This window comes from Aphelocoma coerulescens (genome assembly GCF_041296385.1).
Source record: "Aphelocoma coerulescens isolate FSJ_1873_10779 chromosome Z unlocalized genomic scaffold, UR_Acoe_1.0 ChrZ, whole genome shotgun sequence".
Taxonomy (NCBI): Eukaryota; Metazoa; Chordata; class Aves; order Passeriformes; family Corvidae; genus Aphelocoma; species Aphelocoma coerulescens.
Genome location: NW_027184085.1, coordinates 25,728,549 through 25,748,902, shown reverse-complemented (window position 1 = coordinate 25,748,902; position 20,354 = coordinate 25,728,549). Strand labels below are relative to the sequence as shown.

Sequence of the window (20,354 nt, the reverse complement as noted above, 5' to 3'; positions counted from 1 at the left end):
CATAGTAGCCTGAATTTTCCAAATGGGTTAGGAAAAAGAAAAAAACCCAATCAACATATGTTAATCCTCTTAAGTGTCTGAAGTTCAGAGTAGCAAAGACATTCTTTCCTGTGAGAAACTCCTACTGAAACAACTTGTGTTTGAAATTCTTCCCTTTTCTTTTGTTCCTTCCACCCTCTAGACCTTTCATAACAGGCAAACTACCCCTTATGGCTTTGTTTCTTTGTATTGTCTCTATCCCATCTCTTGCCTGGCTGATGGTAGAAGAAAAATACATCATATACAGGATGAAGATTTCTAAACCACATGTGCTTTACTTCAGGAAACAGGCAAAGTGGTATGCTTAATTTGCATACGGCAGTCACACCTGCAGCATGATTGAAGTGAAATATTAATAATGGTGAGCAGTTCACTGACAGAGGAATGCATACCACTGCATTCCTAGTTCCAGTACTAAGCAGATGCTTTAGCTAGCTTTCTAGCTTCCATTTCCTGCTTAGCCTGTTCTCTCATCTCTCTTTCTCTCTCAATGAGAAGTACTTGTAGTTCTTCCCACTTCTTCAGGTTCTGCTCATGTTTTGCAATGTCTTCTGCTTCACATTCTGGCAGTTTTTCCTTGACAAGTTGGGTGGTCAGGGTTAACAGGCTTTCAGATTCAACCTTGCCAAGTGAATGCAGCTTGGAGTACAGCTCCTGTCAGAAAAAGAGATTTGGTAGGGAGTGTCAAGGAGAAAGCCAGTCAATCACAAAACAATCAGACACAAAAAGTACTTCTCTATAACCAACATATCACTGATTGAATTATTATTATTATTATTGTTATTATTATTATTATTATTGCTGCTGCACAGGCCAGGTAACTCACAGGAAAGTGTTTCAGCTGTGGTAGTTGCTACCATTTCTTGAAATGCTAACCTCTAGGCCATTCTTCTTCTTAGCAATAAAACTGAACCAATGAAATTTCATTTTCATTAACTACTCAAGTTCTCTTCTTTTTCCAAGTTCAGTTATCTGGTATTAACAAAGATCAGCTGACTAGTTAACCACAATAAATAGAAACACAAAACTTTGGTTTTGTGTCTTGCCTCAAAACCAGTTGCATGATTTCATCCACACTGCCTGCATCAGCATCCCTCCCAACAGGTTCACTCAATTCAAATGTTCTCTTTCTAACAGCAAAGTAAGTAGCTCCCATATTTTCTTCCAATTTACTGTGTCTGAGGTGTGACTACACTTGCATAGATTATGCAACACTGTTACAGCAAGGGATTTTTTTTCAGGGATATTCTACACTAAAACTAAGAGCAAAGCTTCAGTTAGAAACTCCAGTTTTCTTTCTTGAGCTTTACTTATATGGATTTCCTGCAGCATAAAAATGTTAATTCACTTGAGATGATGAATCACCCAGAGATACTATTTCTGGCTTTCTGTAATCTTTAGCCTGATGGCTCCCTAACATTCTGATTAATTGCCTTGAAAGTGCAGATACACAACCAAGGAGATGATACAGCACTGGAAAATTCTTTATCCCTTGTTCACTCACTAGATAAAAACACATTTTCCCGACTTCTTTTAAATAAAACATTTTACTCAGCCCAGCATTTGCAAAAATATTTAAAATAAGTATGTGTTCTAATGAAAGGTACATCCATACCTTTTTCATTTGAATGATTGAACTTCTTGTTTTGCATTGCAGGATAATGGAAAGAAGATATGTGGATTGTTTTCCTCCAAACAAAATGCAGTTCTAGAGCCATGCAGATATCCAGACTTCCAGTTACCACTGAAAGTTTATGCACTGTGCAGCTGGTCCACAGTGTTCTTCCTACCAGCTTATGCCAGCAATAATCTGCATGGGCACTTCCCCTCAGCTCCCGTCTGGAGGCTCTGATTTGTTCTTAGGCAGGAAGCTATTATGTCCCCTCTGAGGCCTCTACTCTTCTCCCTCCCTTAGCCAACACAACTGCAGGCTTTGTTGTGTTTTACCTTGGAGGTCTGAACTGGACAGACAGCAGATTAAAGACTCTTTAAAATGCTAGACATGCAGGTCTGAGGGGCTTGGGTGTTTGGTTCTGTCTGCTTTTTGATTTTATGATAAAGAATGAAAACAAAGTCAATGTCTTCAAGGCTAATGGACTAAAACCAAACTCAAACTTACTTAGGTGTATTAGTCTCCATTGTATTTGAGATCACTAAGTACATAAGGCATCAGTGAGAAAACTGAAGAGACTGTACAGCTCAGGTTTGGGGAAGAAACTTGACAGCTATGCTCATTTTACAGATTAGATACATAGTTTTAATGTAACTAGTTTAGATCATTCACACTCTTCGCATTAAACTCTACCAAGAATGTGCTGAAAAGGGGCTGAACATAAACATAGGAAATTGAACTACAGAAAGGCAGTAAACTGTAAACTAGCAGGTCTTGTCTCCCAAGCCATTTACTGGTATCAGTGGTATCCTGGAATACTTCCTGCTCTTCTCTTATACATTAGTAATACCGATTTAGGAAAGCAGCAGGTTGTATGTCCCGCAGGTACCAAAAGGGCACATTCTTAAATGGCTAAATCATGATTTTCATAAGCAGTCTCCAGGGCTCTGCATGCAGACAAGTTAGGGAAGGTGCACTGCTTTTAGAGATGGTGTTCCCAGCATTTATGTGATAAAATGTTTGCTGCCTACTGATCATTGACACAGATGGAAAGAATTGTCTGAGGAACGCTATACTGAGCAGTAAGCCCCAGCATACGGGATCTGAAAACAGGTAATTACAATACAAATGAGTGTCAGAGTCTAGATTACAGCTCTAACGGCTTTTTCTGGAAAGAGCCAAATGCCATCAAGTCCTGTTTGTTTTAGTGGAAGTAAAGGACAAGTATCCATATCTGTTAGACTTCCATGCCTTTTTCAGGTACTTCCACAAACAGTTGCTCTGAAGGTTGGTATGAGACACAGAAGCCATTCCATGGAGTACCATGGAGGAGCACGTGTATGTCTGGAACAAATCCATATGCTCTTCCTTGTATTGTAGCGTATGATTTGTGAAACAAAACTGGGAGTGCAGGAGGAAGAAGCAATTGGTTTTGAGCTCAAGCAGAAAGACTTGGATGTACTGGCTAATCAATGCAGGGCTGGACAAAGTGCAACTGAATTGTTTTCAGCAGCAGAAGTGCAAATCCTGTGCTGGGGTTACACAGAAGAGGGAGATCATCTGTGCTGGGACAGCAGCTGGGAAGGCACACATAACCAGGTTGATCCAGAGCTGCCACCTTCCCTCACACTTGTACGGATTTCTAGTGTGCTACTCTGCCCTGTGAACTACACCTGTAGGTGTCCCAGGGCTCAGCTGGGAAAAGTGGCTATTGCTGGCCTAATGGATTTGAGAGAAGAATCTAGGAACTCCTTCAGGCTTAGATGAAATGGCATCCTGACTCAAGAGCTCCTTTTCTCATTCAGACAACCAGGAATTTTGGCTTAATGACATACAATTACTGTTGGATACCTAGATGCCACATAGGGGCTATGTCTTTCTCATATTCAGACTTTCCTGATCAGATCTTAAACACTGGGACTAGTTTTTTGGCCAAAAGTCACTCACTGCCACACCAGGGAATGTCTGAATTGGGCTAATTATGGAATTTGTGGAAAGGTTGAGCTGAGAAGAAAACCACACTCTTGGCACTAGTCCCCAATTTGATATTCAGACCTCATTTTGAACACTCCGCATTATTTTCCCCAAGGCTAGATAATGCATAGACAATGAGAGACACATAAAATGTCTCACTCCCTCCTTCAAAGGACACTTGTGTTTACCTAATTCACTGTAATTCATCCAGGCATTAATTACCATATGCTGAGCACCCACTGATTCCCAAACACCTCAATTAAAAAGTTTTAACTGCCTACAACAAAATCTTAATATCTAAAGATTAGTAGCAAAGTTATGTAAGTAAAAATTAAAGCAAGGAGAGGTGTGTGTGTGTGAGTTGAAACCACAGGCTACTAGTCTTTAAACTTTTGAAATTTCTTTAGAACAGTCTGCATCCAGCACAACTGTTCAAGGTCTCAGCCATCCAGGTGATAGCAACAATGGAAACTGATGGGCTATGGAAAGAGTACTGCTCCTGGAACTATAAGCCAGATGAGTTTCAACCTGAAGTACTCGATTTTTACCACAGCACAAATCAGAGATGATAAAAAAAAATTAGCTCATTTAGCTAATTTATAGCTACGACATGATCAAATAAAATGCACTCATTATATAGATGCACTCTAATGAACAGCTTTTTGTGTTTCTTACTGTTATCATACATAATAATAATGTACACAAATGGACAATAAATTCAGGGTAGTCTCACATCTATTACAATTTACTTTAATGAGCAAAAGACCCCACACAAGGTCAAATAATGGGTCTCTAATGACATACCACTTTTGCAAATAAGACTGGAATTATCATTTTGATGTATGAAAAGTGAAGATAAAATTCCAGCAGACAGACTAAACACAAGTGGCCTTGAGCTTTTATGTCTTTGTAGGCTACTGCTTCCTGTTTGGAGAAGTGAAAATGCAAGGTGACATCAGTTTCAAAAATGCCAAACAGAACTCCTGATGCACTGAAGGGGTGCCAGTCTACTAGCCATAGTAAATCAGCATTTATATTTTCTAGTATGTATCACAGAGATCCACCACAGCTTAGAATATTTAGATAAATTAAACTGTCTTACCTTGAATCGGCTGTAGTACTCATGTACTTTAGACTGCTCTGTTTCTTCTGACTCTGCACATTGTGACTTCTGCTCTAATTTCTTGGGTTGTTCAGCAGATTCTGGATCAGATTTGGCTTCAAGGACAGACTGTAAAATGGTCTCCAGGGCATCAAGCTGAATAATCACATTTGTCATGGTTAGAATAAAGAGTTTGGAAATACAATTTAAGTAACACAACTGTCATGTATTCAAAAACTTCATGAATTACCTTGTATTTTGAGATTACTTCTGTATATGCGAAACAGAAAACCAAATTCTAAAAGGAAATGAGACAATCTTGGAAGAATTTTGTACTGTGCTTTTGATCTTGAAGTGTGTGGCTCTCACTCACAGTCATTCCATTGCTTTTTGGGCTCTACTACTAGATATGTATCGAGACGCAGCATTAGTAAACAATCAGCAAGAACCTTCTTTTACAAGTTCTTAGCTGTTCCCGGAACAAAGTAAAACATACCCCTATATAGATAGCATTTCTAGGTATTACTAGCATTTACTATTTTTAGAGTATCAGTATGCAGACAGATCGGATCTTCTATGGACCTGTTGCATCAGAGACAGATACAGCCTTGTTTCAACACTGGGATGTTCATCTACAACCCAGAGCAAGATGACGAGTTCCTTAAGTTTTCTAGGGTTTGTAAGCAGAAAAAATCACCAGTGTATTAAGCTGAGTTCTTCAGACTTAAGAGTAAGAAAGATATCTCGAAAACCACACATCCGAAGTGGTAACTTAAAATGGTGGAAGTTGCAGATGTGACCTGTCTTGGACTGTCCAATATTACACCGAGAAGCTTCAGAAAACAGAGCAATAGGTAGGAGTACCTGCTGAGCAGTGCCCTGGACTTTTGTCTGTTAGGGGAGACTGCAAGCTTAGTAGTGATATGAGCAAAAGGGAGGCTCCCATCACCAGAGACACCTTCAGGAAAAAGTACCAAGAAAAGGAGAGGCTTCAGTGATGTTTCTATGCTCCAGCCCATGTCGTAGTGACATCCTAAGTCACTCCTAAGCTGTCTGACTCCAGGATCAGCCTGATTCCCCACAGCACTCCTAAGCCCCAAGTCCATTAGTTAGTGCAGACCTTATAAATGGACTGAATCTATCCATCGTCCCTGACTGAGGGCAGTACAAACCTTCTAGAAATCACTCTGTTGGCTTTTTGGACCAGGACCACTCAGGACATCATCTGAGGGCACAGAACACACACAATCAGCCATGAGAGTAAGATGACGTGATAGTTCATCCTTACTGTAAGAAATATGTCTCTGAGTGGTTTCAAAAACTTGAGAAACAAAGGTGTCTTCCCACACCCACAGGCACGTGCTTCTTGTGACACAGACCCAAGTGTCTCTAAAGAGAGGGCAAGGCTTAGAAAACGTACTTAAATGGTCTGTGGCAATAACACACACTCATCACCAAGGACATGCCAGCAGACATTATCACTGGCTCATCACCTGAAGCAGTGGTTCTGTTCTGAACATTACGTCTCCTGTCTTGCAAAGGCCTCTGAAGTTTGCAGGGCATCTTTTCATTAACAAGGCACAGAATTCACAGGTTTTACTGAAGTTTGTTTTATATGAAATTCCCCTTGTTCAGTGGGTTATAGCCTTTATACTTACAGCCTCTTTACAGACTTTGATGTCCCCTGACAACGAAGCCACATTCTCCATCACTTGCAAGGCTCTATTCAAATATCCAGGTGTCCACATCAGTGGCATTAGATTGTATACAGCTCTTAATCCTTTAGTCAACTCCACCTTCCCTGTGATAAAAACACACTTTACTGTTAGTGCTTCAACATCTGAGTCTTAAAGGAACCAGTATCGGCTGGCTCTGGTTTCTAGAAGTGACAGTGAGTGTCTTGGCTTCTGTTGTAAAAACAACACAACTCTACAGAGCTGCTCTGGTAGAATTTCCACTGCCTTATTTTATTAAGGTGCCTTCTTTTTGCTCAACTTCACATAATTATGTGCATGTTTCTGGTACCTCCCCATTCCCCCTCACCCATAAATTTTGCCCAGATGGAAATGAGAGTAAGTGGCCAGGTTTTCTGGTTGTCTGGCTTTGTAACAGCAGCCTGTAAAAGGATGTCTGAAGATCTCAGACAAATGTCTCCTGAGCTTTCAGCTAACTGTGGAGCATGTGTGCACTAAATCTGATTCCCTGGATTTACCTCCGTGGCCTCTAGGGTTTACTCACCCATAATAGCACATGTTATGGCTACGCTTAGTACCTCTGTTTCTGCTGAGGCTTCCTAAGAGAAAATAGGGGACACCTGCCAAAAAGGATTCTTGATTTAAGACAATCTGTGAACAAGGTGTTCATTGATTTTAGCAGGACCTGTGATGTACTGCACCACTTACAATGTGGCTTTTCTTCTGATAGTAATTACTTGAGAACATGCAACTCCATGACATAATAGAGGAAATGCACATAACATTGTAGTTGGTGCAATTTACAATGACTGTCACTCTTAGGCTTTGATTTTGCTATTGTCAGCATAACAGATAATACTTCTTCAAGTGTAGGTTACAGGAGTTGTGTCCAAGCTCTCAATCCAATTTGCACTCTGGCTATAATGACACAAAACTATGAAAGACACCTTCTTTATATGGAAGAGAACAGTTTAGGAAAAGCAAGGTAATAAGTGCACAGACAAAGCCTATGGACCATGGCTAAATTAAAACAGCTGAGGTGCTTGAGGCCACTCTGTACCCATAGACATCTTTTACTCTCTCAGAGGTCAGTTCCATTAGTGTTGGCAAGGCTTTGGAATACATGACATAACAGTAAATAGCTTTTGATCCACTGAATGTCAATGTCATGGAACAAGCACTATTGCTTTCAGACAAGAGTGAAGTGCATTTTTGAAGTACAGCCACTACTCCACCAATCTATATGACATTTAAAACTCTCCAAACTGAATGCCAACTGGATGGCAAAGTCCCCATTCGTATCAGTATCTCCACTGGATTACAAATTACAGTGCTATGAAAAATCCTGCTTTCAAATTAGTTTTCACATTCATCCCCCTTTTTGACTGAAAATGAGTTTTTTGGTTTACAGTCATGATAAATGCAAATCAGCATCCTAATTCTGCCACCACACATCATATTTTGAGGGGACATTTTAAGAACAAATTCACTTTTTATTACCCTCAATAATGCAGTAATGAAACAAAAATTACCAATATATTGTTGACTACTTACTTTCTAGTAAATAATCATTTTGTAAAGAAGAACAAAACTGATCTGTACTATATTCCAATAAATATTCAGAGGAAATTCAGTAATTGCTTGCCCATTTCCCTTCCCTTCAATTCTGAATATACTCTGTTCTAACTTCTCTTTAATACTATATAGCAAATTATTTACAGTGAAGACTTCCTAACAGATACAGGATAAAGGCACTGCTATCTGCTGTTCACAACCCAAACATTCACTTTACAGTGACTAGTAAAAGTTCTAAACATAGTGTTTTCCAAGCTGTGCTCTTCCTTCTTCCTAAAGTTTAAAGATTATTTTAAGACACTCACTAACCAGAAAAAAAGAGTCTATTGTCCATAACCTTAAATTTGTGTCATGGAAATCTGTACTTTAGGGTATTTTTTAAAAATCTGTTGGTCAACCAACAAACCAATCCCACTGTTATTTAAGAATATTGTCTCTCTTTCAGAATCTAACCCAAACCTTCAGGGAGCCCTAAAGTTGGTTCTAAAACTGTCTGATGAATCAAATTAAAATCAGTTCTACCCTCCACGCTTACGAAACAGGTTCACTTGAAACTCTGAAACTGTCCTTCCACTATCTCTTTTTTTTCCCTTTGCCTTCTCCTTGATTACATTTTAATAAAGCAAAGATGCCAATCTAATTCAGCCACTGAAGACAAGAGGGAACAGCTGACAATGAGGGAGGTAAAACTTACCAAGGAATGCATAGCCATAGAGCTGGGAACTAAAACCCACAGTGTTACTTTGCTTTAGACCTGTAAGCAGCAGCGATGCTCCAAGATTTCTCTCTTCTTCCCACTGCAAATAATGTATAAACTAAGTATGTGCTCCTTAACAAACACAAACATAAAATGGCAGCAAAGACAGCATACATGATTTTCATCACATCTTAGCAATAAAGAAAGAATCATTAAACATGTCCAGTGTTCAGTTACAGTATCTCTGTCCTGAGGAACAGTACAAATTGTACTGAGGAACAACTCTCTTTCCAGAAGACTGTAAAATGTGAGTGGTTGAAATGTTGCATGAAAGTTTTCCTTACTATGTCTACCCCTACCTCTTAAATCAAACACAGAAAACTAGTGCTGAGCATTATAAGGCACTGAATGGTACTTTCAATGGTGTCTACAAACAAAAATATTATTTCATTGCTGTATTTGGAAGGGATTACTTCAAAATGCATATTAAGTAAGTCACAGCTATATAAATAAGCTTGCCTTAAACATGTCCTATGTTCACACCACCCTTGCTTGCACATTCAGCTTTCACAAAACACTACACATACTGACAAATGTTTATCTCTGCAGTAAGGATATGCAAACATGGACAAACACAATGGAAAAATGAGATTTTCATCCCTTTGCTTTTCACATACAAGTGACTAAGCATACTTGATTTCTAGGGAATGAAGAGACTCCAATAGGGTAAATGCGCTTTTCTCTTCTATGGTGAAAACTGAAATTACAACCCAGCTGGATAAAACCTGAAGGGATCTGTAAAATGCATTTTGGAAGATGCTTCACGTAACACAGAGGCTTTAAGCATTTCCCTTATAGATGACCACATGCTATTGAAGGCTTGTGCTAAACTACATAAAAAATAGCTTCCTACAGAAATCATGGCAGAGCCCTTTACTGACTGAGCCCCTTCTGAAAAGGTAGAATAATGCCACTTCCAAGACCCTGAACTGTCATTTTGGCCTCAAGCAAGCAAGCTGTAAATAACAACCCCATAATCCTTGGAGACAGGAGAAATGTAACAAATTTAATTTTAAAACAAATATGTATAAGAAGCAATAGACCCAAAGCCAAACGGGATACTAAAAAACATAGTACAAATGCTTTATAATTCTGCAGCATCACCATTATCAAGCTCTAAGGGTGAGCAATATTCAGTGTAACAGGGTCCTACACAATAGGTGACACAGTTGTTTTGGTGGTAATTGATAGAGTTTGCTTTGAACTGAAGTATCAATTCACATCCTTCAAATGGGCATACATTGTATCTAAAAATCCCAACACACCCTCCTTTTCAAAGAAAGGAGTAAAAGGGGTGTTTCATACTTTGTTGTTCCTTCTTTCCTTTCTTTCTTCTGCAGTTGCTAAAATAATGAGAAAATGGAGTACTTTTTCCCCCAGGTAAACTTAGGGGAAATAAAATACATTCATGATTGAATGTCCAACTGACTGCACCACAACACTTGGAAGCAGAGGCACATTTTGAGTGTGGTCAGCTTACCGTATGTCCAGACTTGGTTGCCAGGTACTGGTATAAAACATAGAGAGAAAGAAGCTGTGTTGATAATTCATCAAAACTTTCTTGGAGCATGATCTCTGTTACTATTGACATAGCATCTATGGAGGAAAACAATACATAATCAGCATAGCTCCCAATACATACCTCCCTTTTGCACCCACTCATGTTCACTGACACTTTATTGCTGTAGTATGCTTTGAAATAGTTAGGGAGAAAGTTAAACACTTCTTAAAACTAGAATACACCTATAGAATTAGCCTTATTCATTTGGCTTGTTCAAACACTGCAAGAAGGAAGAATGGGTTGAGCAGCATGAAGCATACAGCCAAGGAGCTCTCAAAATCATCTTAGCTCTCTCTACACACTTCACTTGGCTCTTCTTTCCTCAGCTCTTCAGTCATTAAGATTAAAAAAAATTAAAATTATTTCTTTGTTCTTGCGTTTTGATTACAAACAAGAGAAGACCAGCTTAATTTCACTAGCCTTAGGGCGACAGGAGAGTACAAAGGAGCAGAAATGTTGTCACAGATCACCCACAGTGATCTCTATATTCAGCAAACAATGCTCTGGAGGAGCTCTACAGGAAGCTCCAGTGACACTCCCTGTCAGAAAGGACAGTTTGTTAAAAAGGCCTTCAGCTTCACATACAAAAGAAATATGGATAAAATAAGGAGGAATTAAAAGATGGGGGTGTGTCTCAAAATAAAATAAATACATGTATTAATTTGTCATTTAGCAAAATCTTTCAGTTCCTCTCAATTATCTGTTTTATATGAGCTTTATGCAAAGGAAAGCTTACTGCAAGTCTACAGTACTAGAAAACTTGAAGTGAAATTAAAATCTTAAATATCTGCCATCAAACATGTGAGGATTACTCATCCAAACACTTAAACAGTCAATAATGAAAGGTAGCCCCAATACGGCAATTCAGCATAGCTGGCTTGCTCCAGTGACAGACAGAAAGCCTACACAGTTTAGATACATAGCTTTTTGAACAGCTAAATGTATGGAAGATGAATACCAACACATATTTAGATCCTGGTAACACTTTAATTGTCACTAATAACTCCTATGATATCATTAGCACATACATCAGACTTGTAACTGAAGAAGATGGTTTACACTTGGAATAGGATTAGTAACAGTAGAAACTGTGAATCACACAAGTTTCAAAACTACAAAATGAATAAAATCCCAACAAAAATGAGAAATAAACATGCAGAAAAATACTTCAAAGGAAGGTGAAGTCGTGTTTCATGATGAATTCAGAAAAAATATGGCTACAAGTTTTTAGTTCAAAGAAAAGCTCTGTAAATATAAGAGCATACAATTAAGGATGAAGTATTGGTATGTATTTTCTTACCTTCATATTTCTTCTGCTTTATAAAGCAATCCAACAAAATATTAAATGTAAAATTATCTGGAAAAATTCCATACTGAACCTGAAGGAAAGAAGGAAAAAAGTTCAGTGTGCAAACATGCTGTCCAAATCTTCCCAAGCACAGCATTGTAGACACCAGAAAGAGCAGAACCAGGGCACTGCACACTGATGCAACGTACAGTCAAGCAACACAAGAGATCAGCATGGCTCCTGTGATGTAGGCCCTCCAACTTCTGATGCACTGCATTTGTTCTGGCATTTTACCTGAGCCTTTGGGACCAGGAATGGGACTGCATATCACGTTATTATGCCTCCCCCACACCTAGCATGTTTTGGACACCAACGCTATTTAAAAACAAAAAGCTTTCTGAGAAAAAAGAGTATTTAAACGCTGTGAAAAGGCTGTAGCTAAAATTCAAGTGCAACAGTAATTTTTATTTTGACAAAGAAATCTGAACTTAAAACCACAGTCTACAGGACCTGGCAGCAACAGGAATTCCTGTCAAGCCACATTTGAATCAAAAGGCCAATCAAATATATTCGTGTCTTTTCCTTGGTAAAACTTACCTTATTTTTTATTGTGTATAACGCTTTATCTTGAGCGCCATATTTTAAGCACTGTCTGATCCAGCTGTGAATGGTCCAGTCTCTCAAGTACCAGGAATTTGGGCTATGCCGAAACCTAAAGATGGTAAAATGGTTTGGGTGACAATATGACTCTGCTATCACATAAACAAATTCTGTAATCAACAAACTTTGAATTTCAAAACCACACCAATCATAAACTCAGACATAAATTTCTCCATGTTTGACTTTGCAGTCAATCATTGCTCTCTAAAAGCTCCAGATAGCCCTTTCAAGTAAGAGAAAGAAAATTTTGATACATCAATAGTATGTACAAAGGGGAATCTGACCTTTTCACAGATGCATAATATTTAAACTTCTCACTTTAGAAGAAAAGCCTACTGCTTTTCTCCTGAAGAAATGAATACCAAAAAATAACAGTTCGGTATATTTATGAAGGCCAACTGAGACTGGTATGAATGCTGCAGTATTTTTTAACTTTGTCCTTGTGATTGTGTAAGATTGTATAGTATAACATTTTGATGCATAATATTGCTGGTCTTGTCAAAAAGATATGACTGATGACATCAGCAAGTATCAGAATTACATAAAAATATAACTGCACCTGAAACTTCGGAGCTTATATAATCTGGTGTCTCCCACCCTCTCTAAATCATGCCTCACTTCACCACTTAAGAATTCATTATGCCTCAGCACAGGTCATCCCTGGGCTGCTGCATGCTCCATTTGCCTTAGAAATGCTTCATCAGTGAGGCATACCTCATGCACAGGGAATCTCTGCTGGAGAGCCCTTCCCTGACCCTCTGCACTGGTTTAACATATTCTGAGACACCTCATGCCATGGCTTCAACAGTCTTCCAAGGCAACGCACTCCAGTGCTCAAACAATTTGTAAAACTGAATACTTTTGCCTCCATTACGTCATTATTCAGATATATGGGCTTTGCACTGTATTGGAAGAAATGGTGGCAAAGAGCACATGGAGCTTTAGTTTTGGCAAACACTCAAACATCAGTTACAAGTTCAGTGGTGGGACCTGCTGCCTTGGTCCTGAGCTGATTTTCACACCCCCTTCTGAAGAGATGCATGCAATCTTTCTCAATTCAAATGAAAACTGATCTCAGTCCCCAGCACAGAAGTGACTGCCACTTTCTGTAAAGAACACCGATGACTGAGCTGGGCTCATGTGCAGATGCTTGCAGCCCTAAGCCAAGCTGCAGCACCATTTAGAGGCACGGCTGACTCTTCCGTCTGAGCGAGCATGCTTTCCAGAACGTTTATCAGATTAACGTGGCCACCAACCCTCTTTCCCCCTCAGTAAATCTCTTGTCTATCACCGAGGGCTACACAGATGACCAAGCCTGGAGAAGTACTACAGCCTAAAGAGCCTTCAGAATGAAGAAGACAGCCATGCCAAAAGTGAAGCTAAACAACTACAGAGTCTAAATACATGTGTTCGTAAGTGGCATATGAAATCACGCCATTAAATTAGGATTTAATAGAAAATGAAAAGCATGCTTTGAATAGTAAATTACAAGCATCCATTCTGTTGCTGTAATCGCATTCCATTTTCTTCCCTCTGGAGTTCAAATACTGGGGAGTTTTTGAACTCAGATACTGGAGTACAAGTTTGCTTCCATTAAAGTCCCATATCATGGACAAATGCTTTCAGGAAGTATCAATTACAGGAATTTGGATTTAATCATATTTTGATTAAAAAATTATCTAATTGCTACAGATTCTTTCACCAGCCATTTAAGAAAGGTCAAGCTGGAACACCAGTACTCAGCAATAAAGCTGCCAACATTTTTTAAAGTTTCAATAAATGGTGAATATTGTTTCACAGGTGGAAAACAAGAGACTTGTCTTTCAAAAAACATGACACTGATGCTCTCAAATACTTAGGCTTTCTATTGACACAATCTTTTCAAATGAAAAGCAACTATTCAAAAAACAGTTAAAAAAACCCCCAACCAGCTGTTTTTAATGCATTTGAATATTCAGCTTTTTCCAGAGCTCTATTTATTCTCTTGAGTACATCATAGTGAGAGAGAGAGAGCACTCCAATACTTCCTGCACCTTGGATTGCTACAGCTTACTGTAATGAAAGCTTCTAGGTTTCAAAGTAAAGTTGGACTTGGACAGCAAAAGGCCTAGCAGGGATGCAATATGGTCTAGAAACAGAATGAAGCTGATCCTCAAACAATACTCATTGCTGGAACCAATATGCACAAAATCCAGAGGCATGTTATAAAGATCTGCACATCAGCTTTTATAGGGCTTTTGTGTGTGTGTGTGTGTATGACAACCACAGGATCTTTCAGATCTAATTACTGTATGTATGTTACTATTAAGATCTTTATGCTGATCTTTATGCTGAGGTCTCACCTGCCCTACGTGCTATGCAAATGAAAAGCAGAACAGCTTCTCAACCAAGTAATTTTCTAGTTAATTCTAACAATTAATTACAAATCAGTTGCACAGGAACGAAGAGAGGGGACTGGTGCACAAATGCAATATATATGTATGTACAAGATCCCTCAGCATTAGACACTTCCATTAATGCATGATGTGGTGGGAGAATTGGAAGCGAGAAGGAAACAACTACACTGCAATCTTTAATTGTTTCTGATCCATATAATGCTGGAATAAGCTCTGTCTCTATGGTACTAGCCGAGAAACCAACAGAGTATCTGTTTTTTAGTTAAACTAGACAAACCAACCAACCATTGTGGCAGGCACTTGTATTTGAAACGGAATGGGGAAAAAGAGGAGGTTGCTCATCATTTTGACAAGCATTAACATCTTCCTCCTTCTCTTTGTTCACCAAACAGGATATAATTAAGCAAGGCAATATGTTCAGGGACAGATGAAAAGACAGAAGGAAGTTAAAACTAAAGAAAAAAGAGGATTGAGAATGATTTAAATAAAGGAAACCTCTAGCAACTGCTGTGTGTTTAATGGAAAGACCAGAAGGTTATCTTGCAGATGCCTGGTGCTGAAACTCATTTTTCTGAGAACTAATAAAAACCTGAGAAGCCCAAGATTCTTATAATGTGTTCAGCAAAGACAAGAAGCAACTGCAACAGTATTAGGGAAGCTCTCTGTTGGTACATTTTAATGTTAATGGCTAAAGAATCAATATGGTCATCCTTCCAGTCACTGAACTGAGAACATCTGCCTCCGTGGGGAATAAAAAGAGAAATATCTGTAATACAAGGAGATCCTGAAATATCAAGGTCATTGTGAATCTAACAGCACACACTGCATTACTCTAGAATTCTCTTTATTTTGAAAAATAAATGATGCAGTCGAATGATGCAGTCCAGAAACTTGATTTTCACTAACAGTTGCTTTGTACTTGTAAAATGATTATAACTTGGAACAGATACAAGGAGTGTACGGCCTCAGTACAAGGCAACCAGAACATTTTTAGCCAAGCAAGTACACTCTCTTGCTCACAAATAGGCCAGCACATTGGGTTAAGAATACATTGTCAGTTTACTAAGTTACTGCATAAAGCCCTACTGCTCATTATTTACAACAGTGCTGGGGTGCTCATGCTGTGTGAAAGAAACCAAACAATAAAAAAGTTTAACAGATGCTAAGAGTGTTTCATGGTGTGCTGTACTACTATAGCAAGCATAACTTATTTATATTGGTGCCCCCACACACTGCAGAAAAGCTGAATTCCTGCCCTATTCATTTATTTCAGTCTTCCAACTTTCTTTGGTGCCATCAAGTGGTGATGCACTCCAGAGCTGCTTTCACACACCCTGTCTTCTCAAGGGAAGTAATACAGCAGACCTGAGAGCAAACAGAACCCCTTGCTGGTTTGCATTTTTTCCCCTAGATTTGGTAGAGGGGAGTTCATTGCTTTGGGGACAGTCACAAATGAGGAAGATGGTGAAGGAAAATCTGCTGGATTACAGACGAGAAAGTGCTGTAGAAATAATGTACCATGAGGAAGAACTCTGCTCTGCTCTTCCTAGTAGTATAGAGGGAAAGCCAGCTCAGCAGATCAGTTCCAATTCTTTGCTGATCACAAGTTCCATTTTGTACTCTATGGCTTTCTTAAGGGCCAGCCCAATTCCTGGTACTCCCAGAAGCTATCCTTATGCAAGACACTATTTTTTCTCCTCCCCGTGAAACAGAAAGAAAAGACCCTTCCTTTTTCCACCTTTACCTGACCTAATGAGAAAGTATCTTGTAATCATCATACATCCAACACTTCCATCTCTCTTCTTTTAGAACTAGAGAGAAATATGGGTCTGCATGTTCATATGCTTTCATCAGGAAGCGAGAGTGCCAGATTTCTACTCATCCACTTAAAATTCTAAATATAGTATGAATTATCTCTGTAAACCAGGAAGAAGCTCTCTCAACGGAATGAATCCAGAGCAACTCCACATTCTACACAAGTCATACAGGGCTGAGAAGCATCTTATCATTGCCATGTTTTTTTCTTCCCAGGCATATTTTTTCAGCTACAGTGCATAATGATCAAATGGATTCCAGGCAGGCTTAGCTTAGAAACTGGAAGGCTGTCACCCAAAACTCTCCCTTTGTTTGTCATTTCAAGCCACAGGCCTTGGGGAAAATCATCTACATTTTAAATGGACCCAGAGGCATTGCTCATACGACAGTGTCAAAGAAAACAGTCCTGGAAAAGCAATCATTATTGACAGAAATTTCCTTTTAAACATTAACAGAACTGTATTTTTCCATCTCTTCTTTGCTGCCATTTTAGCCTTCACCTTTTTTTTGTATAAAAATCCTTTAAAAATGTCATGTGTAAACCTACCAGTCCTATAGGAAATACCTCACACATTAATGGCCTACACTCAAAAACAGAGGGAACACATTGCTTTTGCGTTGAAATAAAAATCTCAAATAAGTATGTGTACTATAAGAAATCAATTAACAAAAGCAGTAATAGGACAGGTTAAAAAATTAGACATGACAGCTGTAACAGAGCACAGTCTAAGGTTGAGGCAGAATCTTACACAAGCAGAAAACTGGTTTGCAGACTCCCTGAAAAAAGCCCCACATTCAGCCCCTCTTCTATTTTAATTTTTATTGACTTTCCCCCATCTTTTATTTTGAACTAATTTAACTTAATTGCTTTGATGCTAAAATTAATTCTTCTAAATTAAGGTCTCTCCACCTCCACATAAATTCGTATTTCATGCCACCATTTTTTGTCCAAGATTTGCACAGAGCTCTTACACCACTGGTGCATGTCTGATGATGGCTCCAAAACAGACCTAAATGATCAGATATGGAGAAACGGCAGTGCAGTACCACAGTCAAACATTAAGGCTGAACAGGAGACTTAAAGGATATTTTTAGTATCAGGTCTTGTTTCACGTTATACCATATTCAGCTTTTATTTCTGTTCACTCCAATGTTACAAGTTCACCTTTTTTTTAACCCTTAAGCTTAGTAATAAGACTAGATCTGGAAGAGGAGAAATTTTGGATAGAATTATATACTACAGTTATTTAGGAAGACTGAGGACATCACCTGGGTAACTTCCCTCTTCCAATCACTGAAGGGAGAAAATTCACTATTCAGTAGTTTCAGGGTAGCTACTGCATTGCTTAAAACAACATTCACTCAGCTTCACAAAGTCTCTTTCTAACAACATCACACAGCATTCACCGTATAGCAGCTAGGATGTAGTTTATCCTTTACAGACCTATTTATTTTGACAGTTTTTAGTGTTGAGTAACAAATGACAAGCTGAATTTCTGACACAACAAGCATTTCTGCCCATTGTTGTCTTTAATCACTAAATGCTCTTCCTCCTTTTGATGAATTTAAGGCACCTTTGAGAGCAATACATAAGGAACAAGCCTTACTACATTGAAAGCAAAAACAGTTCTATCAAAGAGTTGCAAAATCCTAGATAAATTTTATAAATTTCAAAATAATGTATGAATAGACAAGCAGTTTATCACAGCATGAAAGAAATGCTTTGCTTATACACAAATAGATGTAAGAGCCATCACAAAAGAAAGCCTATGGCAAAGTTTGAAGCAATTGGTATTCGTAGTATTGCTATACTACGAATTTAAACAACTATTAGCAATTTAAACAACTATTGGCACTCCTGAAAAATACCTGAACTATTTATCAGTCCTTCCATCCAGAGGCAGTAAGCATAACAGAACTGCAGTGGAGCTGCTCTTCCAACCTTTTGCCACCAGGCAGCCTTGAACCTCTCCGGAAACATTTGCAAAGCACAAAGCAGGAATCCTTCAGACAACTGGATTAATTTAGTATCTCACAGGCTCACCTTAAATGTCTCAAACCCTTACTCTAATTAGTTTGTAACCAAACTGAAAAACCAAAGCCAAGGCTCGAACAACATACACTCAGTACACTCTTTGTCCCTGGGAAAACTCTTCGAGGTTGTTAAATGTGTTTCTTAAAAAGCTTCTCTAGTCATGTAGATTCAAAGTACTTCAGAACTATGCACTCTCTGGCAGAACTCCAATGGAAGTTCACTTCTCAGAAGAACACAAATCAGGATTACTGTGTGTCAGCTTGGTTGAACATGCTCTGTGTGCCTAACCTGAAATAAGATGACATCAGTCGCAGGCCTTATCTAGCTGCAAACTAAAGATCTTAACATTTAAAAATACAGTATCAACATGATTCCTTGTTCTACATTAAAGGGAAGGTCACCAGCTAGCTCACTAGAAATGGACACTTGGGGATCCTCAGCATGACCTGTAGGTGAAAGAACATTGCTACCAAGAAAAGGTGGTGATGCCTGCTTTAGTTTCATGAAGAAAGTAAATATATCACATTCAGTTTTATTTCAAATGCAAACTATGAATAAAGCAACCCCTTTTTTGACTTAACAGAATGATGAGGTAAACTGCAAAGACGGAAACCAGATAAACAGATTTTTGAATACAATACTTGTATTTTTCTGCTCTTCCCAGGGTAATAGTCACCCACCACCCTTCACCTCTCCCACTCCTTTTAAAAAAAGACAGTCAGGGAGAATCCAATTTTCTTCTCACATACATGAAGAATCTATACTATTTTCACCATAAAGCTGGAATTCACTCAAAGAGCAACAGTAAGAAGAAAAGCTCATGTCATAACAGTAACAATAATAAAAAGCCCAACATCTTCCCAAACTATTGACTGTAAAGGACACAGCTCTCTGTGACAAATACTTCTGGACTTAAGGTTAAAATGATTTGGTTTGAATATAAATGTAAGTAATACTCTATAGAAAGCATCACAGGCTGAGAAAACACACGGGGAATGATGAAGTGAGCTGTTGCTATAGTGATTCTGATACGATATTCTCAAGTGCCTCTGCTTGTCCCCATGCAACCATAATAAAGCCTAATTTAAAACCAACTCTTCCATTAATTATATATTTTTCTGGTATGCTGGCATACAAAAACAGACACATTAAGAACCATACAAGATACTACATTTATTGCTTCAGGGAAATCTTTTTAATCTAAGCAATTTCTAAGTGCATCAGGATAAAACTTGCTGTTTCAAAGCTCAACAAAAGGACAGTTCTGCTGGATTCTTTTACTTGGATCTCTGAAAACTGATTAATACAAGGCTGTAAAAAAAGGTACATATGAGTAAAGCACCAATTTGATTGTTACCATTTTACTAACTCAGCTATGCCTGTCATTACTTCAACAAACTCAACCTCATCTGAAAGCTAGTACACAAGTTATCAACTTATTTCTCAAAATGAAAAAGAAATGCTTGTGAAAGCCAACTTGCAATTTCTAGTTGCTGTTATCACCTTTGTACTCTGTTCACTTTGCCAAGTGATTGCCCACTAAAGACTGCCAGAAAGTCAGTTTCCAGCAGAAAAGCAGTTCCCGCTAGCTGTATTTCGGAAGTAAGTTTAAAATCTTTTGTGTACCAAAAAGTACGTACATCATGGACTTTCTACAACCACAGATAACTATAATTTTATGTCATATGAGGGACTAAATTGCTTCAAAGCTCATTATGTGTTTAATTTTTTAAAAATAAATTACAACAGATGTCTTAGAAAACCTCATCTCTTAGCTATGAACTACTGCAGAGATGTCACAGTGAAGGCTTGCTTTCCAGCAGCCATTAACCAAGCTGGACAGAGA

General features: G+C 38.5%; 1 protein-coding gene across 2 annotated transcripts in view; it reads right to left on the bottom strand.

Annotated features, from left to right (window-relative positions):
- Positions 1 to 288: 288 nt before the first annotated feature.
- Positions 289 to 20,354, bottom strand: part of MRPS27 (mitochondrial ribosomal protein S27) — a 45,059-nt gene continuing 24,993 nt past the window's right edge. For both annotated transcript variants that reach the window (XM_069000923.1, XM_069000924.1), the window contains exons 5-11: positions 12,200 to 12,314; positions 11,615 to 11,693; positions 10,234 to 10,349; positions 8,691 to 8,793; positions 6,386 to 6,528; positions 4,728 to 4,883; positions 289 to 693 (exon numbers count right to left, since the gene is read on the bottom strand). In XM_069000923.1, coding sequence (XP_068857024.1) covers positions 454 to 693; positions 4,728 to 4,883; positions 6,386 to 6,528; positions 8,691 to 8,793; positions 10,234 to 10,349; positions 11,615 to 11,693; positions 12,200 to 12,314 — 952 coding nt within the window. In that variant the 3' untranslated portion in view covers positions 289 to 453. The remainder of the gene's footprint in view (positions 694 to 4,727; positions 4,884 to 6,385; positions 6,529 to 8,690; positions 8,794 to 10,233; positions 10,350 to 11,614; positions 11,694 to 12,199; positions 12,315 to 20,354) is intronic.